Below are 13,163 nucleotides of genomic sequence, written 5' to 3' on the forward strand. Positions count from 1 at the left end.
ATTTACTACAATCGAGTCACTTTTAATAAAATAGTCTGATGACTAAAAATATGTGGAAGTTCACATTTGTTTTATTCATTTGCGTGTATCCAGTTTGCAGTGATCCCTGACATTTTCAGCTTTTCCATATATGCTGAAATTAAGTTTTATTTAGTCATCCCAAAATCAACGATAATAATTCATTAAAGAGCCCTATATTAGCTTTGTAGCTGATAAAGGAGAAAACAGAGAAGAAAAAAATGATAGTCTGACAGAGGCTTTGTTTTAATACATCATGTAGTTGTTTATTTATAAGTTCTAAAAGGTCGTTAAAAACATCACTCAGTGTGATACACAGAAAGATTCAAGTCCTCAGGTGCATCATGGGAACTTTTGTCCTCCATCAACATTCCCCAACAGACTGCAGAAGCTTGCGTCTCATACAGCTCAGGGCCTGTTCAATCACGTGTCAGCTGCAGTCCTCCATGTTGTTGTAAGCTGTCCATCATCTTTAAAACAACCAAATCACAATATTCTCATGGTTCAGCCCAGGTGTTCTCGATCCCTCCAAATAAGCAGTGTTGAGTCTAAGTGGGCGCCAGGACCTTGCGATACTTGCACTGTACCCAGACTCTGTACATCGTCAGCTGTTTTCCTCTGTTCACCTGTAAGCGCCGGTCCACCATGTTCTGCACCTTCTCCAGGCCGGCACTGGAGAACAGATCATGCAGCTCATCTAGAGGAAAATTACAAATTCACACAAAAAAACCCTGCAAATGTGTGGCATCCTTTTACTGTAGTATTATTTCATAATTACTTTTTCATGAAATATAGTGCAACCAAAGTGTATTCATCAAATAGAGTTTTTATTATATAAGTGTACAATGCAAGTCTAAACATGCATTTACCTTGTGTGAAAAAGTAGACACGTGTTCCATCCCCTCTAACGTAGAAATTTTCAGACAAGCACCTGCCTGATTAAGAAAAGAACAAGCAATTAGGTTTTTGTTGTATTTGAGGTTATTGCCATATCAGCTTCACAGGCTGCTTCATGGCAGACAGAGATTAAACATTAAACAAACACAAACAATACAATGAAAACAAACATTTTAATAAATCTAAATTTAATGAACAAAAATTTGACTGATTATTAGACTTTTTTCCCACTGTACTTTAGGGCTGTCAAATGATTAATCTTGAGTAATCACATCCAAAATAAAAGTTTGTGCACACATAAAATATGTGTGTGTGTGTGTGTACTGTGTAGATTTATTATGTATATATAAACACACACTATTTAAATAAATAAAAATACATATACATACACACACACATACATATATAAATACATATATATATATATATCATATAGTATGGGAAGTAGTCTTCTATCAAAATATCTTCAGATAAACAGTGTTAGGTAATATAAAAACAAAACACACACACACACATATATATACAAGAAATATTACACATGTATGAATATACATTATATATACATAATAAATATCCACAATACACACACATATTTTATGTGTGCACAAACTTTTATTTTGGATGGGATTTCTCGCGATTAATAATTTAACAGCACTAAAGTACATGTGATAATAATTGTTAAAGTTTTTCTGGGTCCATCTTACAAATTAACTTCTCCAAAGTTTGGCGTGATAAAATCATTGTATTACGAGATTAAAAATGCGATATTGACCTTTTGGTCTGCAAAATATGTAAACAGACACTTTTACTTTGTGTGTTTTCAAGTGTTTCAAACGCAATGAAAAATAACCAACTGCAATCCAGGTATGACCTACAGTGTATCATCTAGCCTACCTTTTTTGAACCGTAGCTGTGCCACTCACATGGATGTATCATCTAGCCTACCTTTTTTGAACCGTAGCTGTGCCATGTCATAGCGGCCGTAGTCTCTCAATAACAACACTCCTCCAGGTTTCAGCAGTCGTGCTAATCTATTAATAGAGTTCTGCATCCTGAAAAAGACGTATTAAGAAGTTAATAGATTGTTAGTGGTCAACATCAAGAGATCAGATAATAATATGCAGACAGATTACTCTGTTATGTTTATTTTGAGAAAATGTACTATACTGTACATTACCCTACATTTATATGTTTACATTTTGAATAAATAGACATGAAATAGTTGCTGGAGTTGAACGTTTTCAAGAAGAAAGACTGATATGAGAGACAGGAAATTATCACAGCAGTGTAAGAAATGTGTTCAAACTGCAACAATAAATATAATAATAAAGATTCATATGAATAAAAATTGAATTAAATTGAAATTAAATTATACTGAAAAAATTAAAAATTTTCTAATTATTTGTTTATAGGGAAGTCCACATTACAGCTATAATGATAACAACACAGAAGAACAATATTGTTGGAATCACTTTCAGAACATTTTTCTTTTCCAGTTGATTAACAATAAAAACACTTACAGCCAATCAGAATCCACCTGACTTCAAAGAGCTCAAGCATTTAAAGCATTAGATGACAAAACTACAGGTTGTGCTTATAATAAACAGAAACTTTACAGTTATATTTATAGCTACTGCGTGTAAATATTTATAGCTACTGCGTTTAAAATGTGCCTAAATGATCACTAAGCAAAAATAACAGAAAAGAATAAAAAAACAAATCAATAACATACAAAACAAAACTATATAACATCAACATAGACAAAAAAAAAAAATGACAAAAAAAAAAAAAAAAAAACACAGGTCTCGATATTTTCTGAGATTTTATCGATAATGATAATTAGACAAAATTTTGCTGAGTGTGTTATTATGCTGCCATAGACAGCTGACTCCTAAAATTTTTGATATTCTTCATATTCTTTGTGGTGGTCAGTTCACACTGATAGAAATGCATCTTTTTCAATAAGTTTAAACTGTTTTTATATCTTATGGGTATTTTTACCTTTATAAAGCCATTTTTTCTAAAAGTGTCCATTATCTTCAAATTCTTACATTAAAACAGTGAATTAGAATAATAAGACATTTGGGCTGTTACCAAGCAAACGAAATCAGTATCAACAAAATTCATCTTTGTAATGCAGAGGAAACACAGAAGCTGCATCTGAAGTGGCATTTAGACGTATTTACACACTTTTTAATACAGGACATGAATGAATTTAACCTGCAATTACAAATGCATAAATAATGTTTTTATATATTAAACATAAAATGCTGAATACTGATATTTTAAATTATTTAAATAAAAGATATTTTGAATGTGTAATTAAAACCGCCAGTAGGTGGCAGCAAGTCACTGTTAAGTTGATTCATTCAGGAACGAAACACCTTCATTTGTTCATAGACCCAAAACAGAGCTGGTTGTCGAATCATACAACGCACTCTAAATCGTGCAAAAAAACAGAAATATGGTGTTTAAAACCTTAAGTCTCTTAACTGTTGTAAAAAAAAAAATAATGGGTAATTCTGTAATAATGGTAAATTTTTGGAGAACAAAAAGCATTCTTCGTGTGAAATTACATTTTCTGGCCCCATGTCTTGAAGCGTGCACTCTGTAGGGGTCTTTTGAATGGTTCGAATCATACAACGCACTCTAAATGCTTATCTAGTCTAGACTTAATGTAAGCGTGCACTCTGTAGGGGTCTTTTGAATGGTTTTTGCAAAATACTTGATAATGTCATATTGCACATTCGTTAAAGCTCCAATATGTAGGAATTTTGTAATAAAATTTCCGAAAATAACTTGCACAGTGTGATATATTTCCTCTAGTTGTGTACTTACAATATCTCAAAAGTCTCCAAAGATTTTTTTATTTCAGAGAAATTCCGATTTTAAAGAACTGGCCGTCCCGGAAAAAAATATGTCGCCTCTCAGTGACACAATGTCCGCTCTATACCTTTTTTTTCCGGTGTAGACCATGTGATGTTCCACCACACCGGAATATCACATGGTCAAATGCGGAAGTGGTGGTTATGTTATAGCCGCGCGTATTGTTTGGTTGTCGTTGTTATGGATCACGATAACTCTTTGGCTAGTATTGAAGTGCCAGTAAAACGTAAGTTCTATTGCTCTTTGTACTAAGGTAAGGATTTTTATCACGTGTGGTGACCGAGATTATGGCAGTACAATTAAATACAATCGGATGTGTGTTGTTAAAAATATATTTAGTCATTACTTGCAAATGTGTTCGTTTCAAATTTAGACTTTTAGAACGATTGGTTGGAGCACGTTAAACAACACGGCATTAACCATAAACACGTAACACTGCACAACATTAACCCAACAAATCATTTAACAAATAGCTGTAAGTTGTAACGGGACAAAATAGTATAACATTTCACGTTGCTTGCAGTTCATTAATTATGATGACATAAAATAATACGATCATATATACAGGTAATACAAAAACGAATAAAATACCTCATCCGTGATCATGATTCGTTTATATCCAATTTAGATACATTGCTATGGTGAAAACGCATTAAAAACGACATCTCCCATCGTCACCTGCTTCATAGCGTCATCAAGTTTCGCCTTTGTTATTGTTGGAAATGCGCCCTCTTTTGGTCAATTACAAAAGTCACATACTGGAACAACAGTTACGATATTATCACAGACTATATCTATATCGCACACGCCTACAACCAGTTTTGATCACTTTAAAACTGTTTTCATCCTTTTTGACTCCAAAGCTTCCTTTTGTCCAAGACAATAATTAAATACCTTCCTATACAAGATGATATGCCATTCTGGTTAGTGTTCAGCCGATATTGTGGGGGGTTTTTTTGTTATGTTTTTTTGAATGCCGATATCTTAGAGCAGGGTGGCTGATGGCCTATATAAAGCCGATACATATCATTTTTATTTATCCTAATTAATATTTAAGAAGTTTGAAATAATTTGAAAATTATGTGTATAACGGCCATCACCTGCTTTCAAATGGAGCAGCATTTAATAGACAGAGCCGTAGATCACTGACAAGCTACAGAAAAAGCTACAGAAAATGTGTAAAATAAACATACTTACATACTTTAAACGAAAACTACTTGATTCTGTAATCCTATTGCAGTATATTTTACAAATAAAGAAATATTTAAATATATATATAAATAAAAAGGAAATAAACACTGTAACCAACAGGCCTCTAAGGAATCTGGAAAGTTTGTGTGCATTGGGAATTTTTTCAAATGCACACTTCACAAGATCTAGATTCAACTAAGTCTGCAAGGTTTATTAAATCAAATGTTCATTAGACATTCAAAGATCTGTTTAAATGAATGCATATTTGTTGAATGCTGGTGGTAAACAAGAAAATATTATGTTTGCCTTTCTATTACTAATAATATAAAAGCAATCATTACAATACTTTTTTGTATACACTTTGTTTAACATTCTATCTAATAATTTGACAGACTTCTATCCCTATTAGATAGAACTGTGCAGTCATAATAAAAGTCCCGCCTCAAACATCGACCAAATAGTACAACTTACCGGCCGATGCAGATATTTGAAAAGTGTCATATTTTGGTTGACCACTGCTTCTGGTGTTTGGGTTGTAATAAAAATACATTGAAAAATATGTCAGTTTATCTTTTAGATGTTTTTTTTTTTTTTTTTTTTTTTACCATTTTAATTAAGATTATATTAGTATAACTTAATGTGATCATTTTAAGACTTACTGGGAATGTCCTTTTAGTTGAGAAGCACTCTTATAAAGGTTACGTGCTTGATTTAATTCATCACTGCTCACCCACAGTGTCATTAACACTCACTTCTGAGGATGCAGGGCGGACAGCACAAATATGAGGACAATGACATCCAGACTGTGGTCCGGTATTGGATACTCTGCAGACGTATCACTCATATCATGGACGAACGCATGGCAGCGTGACGGGTCATATTCAAGATTCGACTGAAAAAAAAAAAAAAAAGATGAATTAAAACATGCATAAAGATCAGCTATAAATGCAGAATGCAGATTTCTTAATTTAAAAAAGATAATGAAGCTTCCAGTCACTTACTTTGACAAGGTCAACAGCCGTGCTGGAAAAATCACAACAGTATACAAAGAGTCCTGGGTCACTGTAAAGCAAAAATAAAAGAAGTTATTTCACCTATGTGAGTGGCAAACACTGTGGACAGGTCTGGTTGCTTTACAGCTGGACTCACTTGTTGGTTTTTAAGATGGGAAAGACTGTATTGCCTACTCCACAGCCTACCTAAAGACCCCCGAACACACACACACACACACACACACACACACACACACACACACACACACAAGAGAATCAGCATATTCAGAGGCTGGGGATTGCTACTGACAAGGCTTTCATTTTCATCAAGGGTTTTCATAACAGAATAGTTGACCCAAAAATTAAAACCATCATCCTTTACTTACTCTTTTTCCATATAATTAAAGTGAACGGTGAGTACAGATGCCACTGGTCACCTTACACTTTTATTGTATTTCACGTTCTTCAAAAAGATCTCCTTTTGTGGTCGACGCCAGAATGAAAATGAGGGCAAGTAAATAATATGACAGGATTTTTGGGTGAACAATCTTTTTAAACGTTTCTACCGCATTTAAAAATAAATAAATCAATCACCTCCAGGATGCGATAGGATGCAGAGGCTCCAGGAAATTCAGTGTCAGTGTGAGTCGAGGGAACTTCTTCACCATTTAACAGGTTCTCCTCAGCGTCTCGTGGAGGCTTTCGTTGAGGGGCCAGCTCAGGAAACTCTGTAAACAGCCAGTGGCGATCCTTGAAGAAGCGGTTCTCGTGAATGGTGTAGAAATCGTTCCAGTACTCATTGGCCCTGTTGTCAAACTCCTCTGACGGAGATACAAACAAACATTTAGCACCCCCCCAAAAAAGGATGAATTTAAACGGCATGCCTTTGTAAGCAAGTAGGCGATCTACTGACCTAAAACTAAAACAAAAATAAAGCTAAACAGAGAATATATCAAAAACACATACATTTAAAATAGTAGTAGTACATAAATAATAATAAACTAACACTACATACAGAGTTCCATTGGTAACAACTATCCATTTATTGCTTAATTTAATTGCATTTACACATCTTTACATTTTTTTTAAGTACATTTTCATTATAAAGCAAATGTAGGCAGTTGATGGATGAACCTTGTTTTTCTGCTGGCAGAGGTTGGCTGTTTTCCTGCACCTTCTTCTGTGCAGCCTCCTCCTGTTCAGCTGACCACTCCACATTATCCCTACAGGAGGTGAACACAATCACAAATATAACTTAACAGTTACAGCAGCACACAGTCCTGTAATACATCACACACAGAAGCTACAGCTAATCAATGCTTTATGTAGTTCTATACAGTCTATACTCTGAGACGCAAGTACATACATAAGCACTTTAATTAAATCACTCCATATAACATATCATTTTAAATGCCACAAGCTTTTTGGAGTTTTTAGTTTTCCCTTTCCATTCATTTGTGATCACTGTGATTTAACTCATAAATAGTGCTGTCAAGTGATTAATCACATCCAAAATAAAAGTTTTTGTGTACAGAATATGTGTGTGTACTGTGTGTATTTATGTATATATAAATACACACACATGCATGTATATATATATATATATATATATATATATATATATACATATATATATATATATATATATATACATACAGAGAGAGAGAGAAATGTTGTTTATATATTAAATATATTTATATATAATAAATTATATGAATATAAATATATACATGTAAATATTTTCAAAACATATACTGTAGGTTTGTGTCTTTATGATATATATATATATACACAGCACACACATATATATTACATAAACACAAACATTTATTTTGGATGCGATTAATCGTTGCCCAGCAATACTACTACTACTACTACTAATAATAATAATAATAACAATTTTTATTAGGTGAACATTTAGACATTTTATATATACATTAAAGATAAATTCATAGCTAATTAAATATGTCATTGAACACACACAGAATAATGTATATTCCCGTAATTACATTATTATTTTTCAATAAAAAAAAAAAAAAAACTCATCAAACTCATATTTTTAAGGCAGCCTGTTATTTCCAGGTTGGTACCCTGCAGTTATTTGTGTAACGTTACTACACACGCATTTCCTCCTCTAGTGATAGGAGAAAGACTCTAAAAATCAAAGACAAACCTAATATACGTAGCTAATTGGTGATTTTAGCTTGGAAACACCTTATGAAGCTTTAAAACCCCTGATAATCCTATCGAAATGTCCAGACGGAGTGCGTGCAAGCTGACAGCATGGTCAGAAAGTGTGAGTGTTAGCAGTCAGTAGAGACACACACAATCTACACACCACGCGTTGTGCTGGAACACCTGCCGCGGGTCTGTGAGGAAGCGAGTGCCGAACTGCGGTCGTTTCTGCGCCTCGGCGGAACTCTCCGTGGGTTCAGCAGCTGCTTCAGGCATGTTTTCTGCGGAGGAATCTCCAGCAGCAACAGCAGGAGCCGCCATGGTCACGCGAACCGGATTCACAAGGTTGATGAGTGTCAGTGTCTCCGCCCAGTTCAGCTGGAGACAGGAAATATCGCCACCTATCGACCATTCACAGATATATTCACACCGTTAAGAGAGCGTTTTTTTTTTTTTTTTTTTTTTTTTTTTTTTTTTTTTTACTTACATTTACTTTACCCGGTGACACAATGAGAACTCAAAAAAAGACCAAAATATAAGGGCATAAGCATCATGTTCGTAAGAAAATGAAGTAAAATTTTTAATATTCTATAATATATTGCATAAGTTATCAAACTCACAAAAAAACTCATAAAATGTAAAATACAGATTCATATGTGAACTAATATATTATTTTTATTTTATCACAATACCACAATTAAGTTGAATTATGGGGTAAACCTAAATTATTTTGCCATTTTTGGTTTCAGTGGGTGCCATTTATCATCTAACAACTGGCTTTTGGTAATTTATTAATATATTTCAGATGTTTCTTTATTTTTTTTTACTCTAACATTTTTCAAACAAAACTTGTTTTCTCTTTGAAAATTGTTTCAACTGGCATCCATTTCACAGATTCATTATATATATATATATATTATATATATATATATATATATATATATATATATATATATATATATATTATAGCCTAGCCATAAGGCACTCTCACACACTTACATTCTCCTTTCACATGCATACATTTCTACTCTCACACACACATAGCCTATATTCTCCTTTCACATACAATATATACTGTATGTATGTGTGAAGAAAATATGTGTATGTAAGAGAAGAATGTATGTACTGTATGTGTGAGAGAGAGTATAGTGGAAATGCAAAGCAGGTCTGGCACGATCAGGGTCACCAGGACAGGTCATGATCAGCATGGCTGAGGTAGATGAGACGGTTGCATTTAGTATTTCAGCAAGCTATTTGTTTTTTTTTTTTAAATATATTATCATTGTGAAAAGGTTACATGGCCTCGTCCCTTGAGCCAGTTGTGATTGAGGACGTGGGATCAGCCTCAGTCGTGTTGCCAGATACATGTATTATAAGCGTCTATGGATTTTTTTAAGGCATATAGCCGGCCTTGTTGATAGAGGCTATTAACAGTGTAAAAAAAAAAAAAAAAAAACACAATCGGCAATTGGAATCGGTTGCGAAAAATCCTGATCATTACATCCTTAACTGGAATAGAGTTAGACCTGCCTGAAAAACCTGGAAAAGCATGCTTCATTTCAGTTTTATCTTTGAACTATTATATTTGTGCAAATGTTTATCATTTATTACAATACAATGTTACAGTCAACAATGAAAACAATAAGTCATATTGATTGATTGATTGTGGCAAGGCCTGTGAAAATATTGCCAGGGCAAGTAAAAAATTTAAACCACGGCCAGTAGAGAAAATTTTTCTTAGCATTGAGCCCTGTTCAATATGATCAAAATCAGTATCATAACACTTGTACACGGATCTGTACAACACGTAGGTTACATAATGATATAAAAATTAATTAATTGAAATGCAAAATGAAAAACAACACCCCCTTTCTGATTTCTTATTTTTTTGCATTATATACAGTGGTGTGAAAAATTGTTGGCCCCCTTTCTGATTTCTTATTTTTTTGCATGTTTGTCACATTTTAATGTTTCAGATCATCAAACAAATGTAAATATTAGTCAAAGTGAACACAACATGCAGTTTTTAAATTAAGGTTTTTATTTTTAAGGGAAAACAAAATCCAAAACTACATGGCTCTTTCCTGTGTGAAAGTGTTTGCCCCCTAAACCTAATAACTGGTTGGGACACCCTCAGCAGCAACAACTGCAATCAAGCGTTTGTAATAACTTGCAATGAGTCTGTTACAGCGCTGTGGAGGAATTTTGGTCCACTCATCTATGCAGAATTGTTATAATTCAGCCACATTGGAGGGTTTTCGAGCATGAACCGCCTTTTTAAGGTCATGCCACAGCATCTCAATAGGATTTCAGGTCAGGACTTTGACTCGGCCACTCCAAAGTCTTCATTTTGTTTATCTTCAGCCATTCAGAGGTGGACTTGCTGGTGTGTTTTAGATCATTGTCCTGCTGCAGAACCCAAGTTCGCTTCAGCTTGAGGGTCACGAACAGATGGCAGGACATTCTCCTTCAGGATTTTTTGGTAAACAGCAGAATTCATGGTTCCATTCATCACAGCAAGTCTTCCAGGTCCTGAAGCAGCAAAACAGCCCCAGACCATCACACCACCACCACCATATTTTACTGTGGGTATGATGTTCTTTTTCTGAAATGCGGTCTTACTTTTATACCAGACGTAATGGGACACACACCTTCCAAAAAAGTTCAACTTTTGTCTCGTCAGTCCACAGAGTATTTTCCCAAAAGTCTTGGGGATCATCAGGATGTTTTCTGGTAAAACTGAGACAAGCCTTTATGTTCTTTTTGCTCAGCAGCGTTTCGTCCTGGAACTCTGCCATGCAGACCATTTTTGCCCAGTCTCTTTCTTCTGGTGGAGTCATGCACACTGACCTTAACTGAGGCAAGTAAGGGCCACAGTTCTTTGGATGTTGTTGTGGGGTCTTTTGTGACCTCTTGGATGAGTCGTGGCTGTGCTCTTGGGGTAATTCTGGTCGGCCGGCCACTCCTGGGAAGGTTCTCCACTGTTCCATGTTTTTGCCATTTGTGAATAATGGCTCTCACTGTGGTTCCCAAAGCTTTAGAAATGGCTTTATAACCTTTTCCAGACTCATAGATCTTAATTACTTTCTTTCTCATTTGTTTCTGAATTTCATTGGATATCGGCATGATGTCTAGCTTTTGAGGATCTTTTGGTCTACTTCACTTTGTCAGTCAGGTCCTATTTAAGAGATTTCTTGATTGTGAACAGGTGTGGCAGTAATCAGGCCTGGGTGTGCCTAGAGAAATTGAACTCATGTGTGATAAACCACAGTTTTAACAGGGGGGCAAACCCTTCTTCACACAGGGCCATGTAGTTTTGGATTTTGTTTTCCCTTAATAATAATAACTTTCATTTAAAAACTGCATGTAGTGTTTACTTGTCTTATCTTTGACTAATATTTACATTTGTTTGATGATCTGAAACATTAAATTGTGACAAACATGCAAAAAAAATAAGAAATCAGGAAGGGGGGCAACACTCTTTCACACCACAGTATATATATCCAACAGAGCTATTAATACATTTTAGGACAGCACCACAGAACCAGAGAAGAACTTCTAGTGCAAGGGCTGCCATGGAAACAACAGTTCCAGAAGAGTTCAGCGAAACTCCAGAAGCAAGTGCATGTCTTGTATCTATGGCAACAAAAGTTTCAGAGGCTGCTGCAGTCTATATGCAAGAACGTCAAACTAAACCTGCAAGCGATAAAAAGTGTTTACTTTTTTTTTTTTTTTCTTTGCAACTTCATGCTGACACTTCATGTATTACAAGGCGGTCATTCCTCATATTCATGCCAAGTCGAAGAGCATTCCAATTAGAACAATCTTTTCTTTAAACAATCTTTGCTCTATGGGCTTTGACACTTTGTGCATTAATGAACCCACTTGTGATTGATAGAGACATGGAATGCAGTTGATATGATCATTATCTGTGCCTGACTGGAATATGACAGTCCCCACTTCTCTTCAAGCTTGGCATATTCACCGCAGTCATGAACAGTTTCCACATGAGTGAAAGCAGCCCGAGCAACAGGACAGCACCAGTAATAGAGAGACCACCATGACATCAGGACCCTTAGGACAAAAAAATAGACCAGGAATGACAGGTTGGGATGTATACAGCAGTTCATAAGAGGATCGTATATGACAATGAGGGATTATGAGCAGAGTGTCTCTGAATAATATCTGACAACTTCATGTCACACCACCAACTTTTCTCTCACCCACTTCCTTCCTCTTATCTAAGTCTTTTACAGTGTAGAGAAAGGATTATCTCTAAAAACATTTAGGGTATCTTTATTTACTTCCTCTTTATTATAAAGTTAATTTGAGTAATATGTAAGTGTCTTTTTTATGTTTTTCTCAACTTTCACAAATGCATAAAACTTTGATAGCCTTAAAAGTAAAGGCCTGTAGGATTATTGCATCAAAAAAAAAAATAATACTTGCTGAGCAATGGATCCTCTGCAGTGAATGGGTGCCATCAGAATGAGAGTCCAGACAGCTGATAAAAACATCACAATAATCCACAAGTAATCCACACCACTCCGGTCCATCAATTACTGTCTTGTGAAACGAGAAGCTGCATGTTTGTAAGAAAAACAAATTCATCATTAAGGGATTTAATTGTCAACCATTGCTTCTGGTCAAAATTTGAATTCATAATACATAATAACTCTTCCTCCAGTGAAAATGTCCATCTACAGTTGCGACTCTCACATCAAAATCCATAAACATTGTTCTGGACTGTTTTTGCCTGTAAACAGTGCTTAATCTGTGCATATCTCTTTCCTGATTCAGAAGACAAAACTTTTTCTCTGGAGAAACTAATATTTGAGAGGACTCATATTTTATTTGCTGGAGTATTTGTTTCTTATAAACATGCACCCTGTTGAAAAAAAAATAGCATATTGTGGTTATGTATGTTTTGAAGCATGGTAGCTGGTTTGAGCTGGTTTAAGCTGGTCATGTGCTGGTCCTAAGCAACTAGCTCCAGCTCAGGAC

At 34.9% G+C, this 13,163-nt stretch overlaps 1 protein-coding gene across 3 annotated transcripts; it reads right to left on the bottom strand.

Annotated features, from left to right (window-relative positions):
- Positions 1-258: 258 nt before the first annotated feature.
- mettl2a (methyltransferase 2A, methylcytidine) lies at positions 259-8,532 on the bottom strand. Of its 3 annotated transcripts, none has more exons than XR_006154240.1 (10): positions 8,323-8,532; positions 7,119-7,207; positions 6,579-6,805; positions 6,142-6,191; positions 5,994-6,054; positions 5,745-5,884; positions 1,861-1,967; positions 888-953; positions 585-690; positions 259-488 (listed from the first exon to the last, which is right to left on the bottom strand). XR_006154240.1 is itself a non-coding variant. In XM_042720618.1 (10 exons), the coding sequence occupies exons 1-10, from the start codon at positions 8,478-8,480 to the stop codon at positions 438-440; spliced, it is 1,080 nt and encodes a 359-aa protein (XP_042576552.1). In that variant the 5' UTR covers positions 8,481-8,531; the 3' UTR covers positions 259-437. The 3 variants fall into 3 exon arrangements, 2 of the variants coding, with proteins under 2 accessions (XP_042576552.1, XP_042576553.1); XM_042720618.1 differs by having other exon boundaries at positions 585-715; positions 8,323-8,531; XM_042720619.1 differs by having other exon boundaries at positions 259-690; positions 8,323-8,531.
- Between the last annotated feature and the right edge of the window lie 4,631 nt (positions 8,533-13,163).

The sequence above is a fragment of the Cyprinus carpio genome, chromosome B3 (assembly GCF_018340385.1).
Source record: "Cyprinus carpio isolate SPL01 chromosome B3, ASM1834038v1, whole genome shotgun sequence".
Classification (NCBI taxonomy): domain Eukaryota; kingdom Metazoa; phylum Chordata; class Actinopteri; order Cypriniformes; family Cyprinidae; genus Cyprinus; species Cyprinus carpio.

What these genes read in the sequence shown, in the direction of transcription:
- mettl2a (XM_042720618.1), bottom strand. Translation starts at nt 8,480, where the DNA reads ATGGCGGCTCCTGCTGTTGCTGCTGGAGATTCCTCCGCAGAAAACATG. An exon ending in TCCGCCCTGCATCCTCAGAA is followed by an intron (nt 1,968 to 5,744) that starts GTGAGTGTTAAT and finishes CGTCTTTTTCAG; the next exon opens with GATGCAGAACTCTATTAATA. An exon ending in TACAGTGCAAGTATCGCAAG is followed by an intron (nt 489 to 584) that starts GTCCTGGCGCCC and finishes GTTGTTTTAAAG; the next exon opens with ATGATGGACAGCTTACAACA.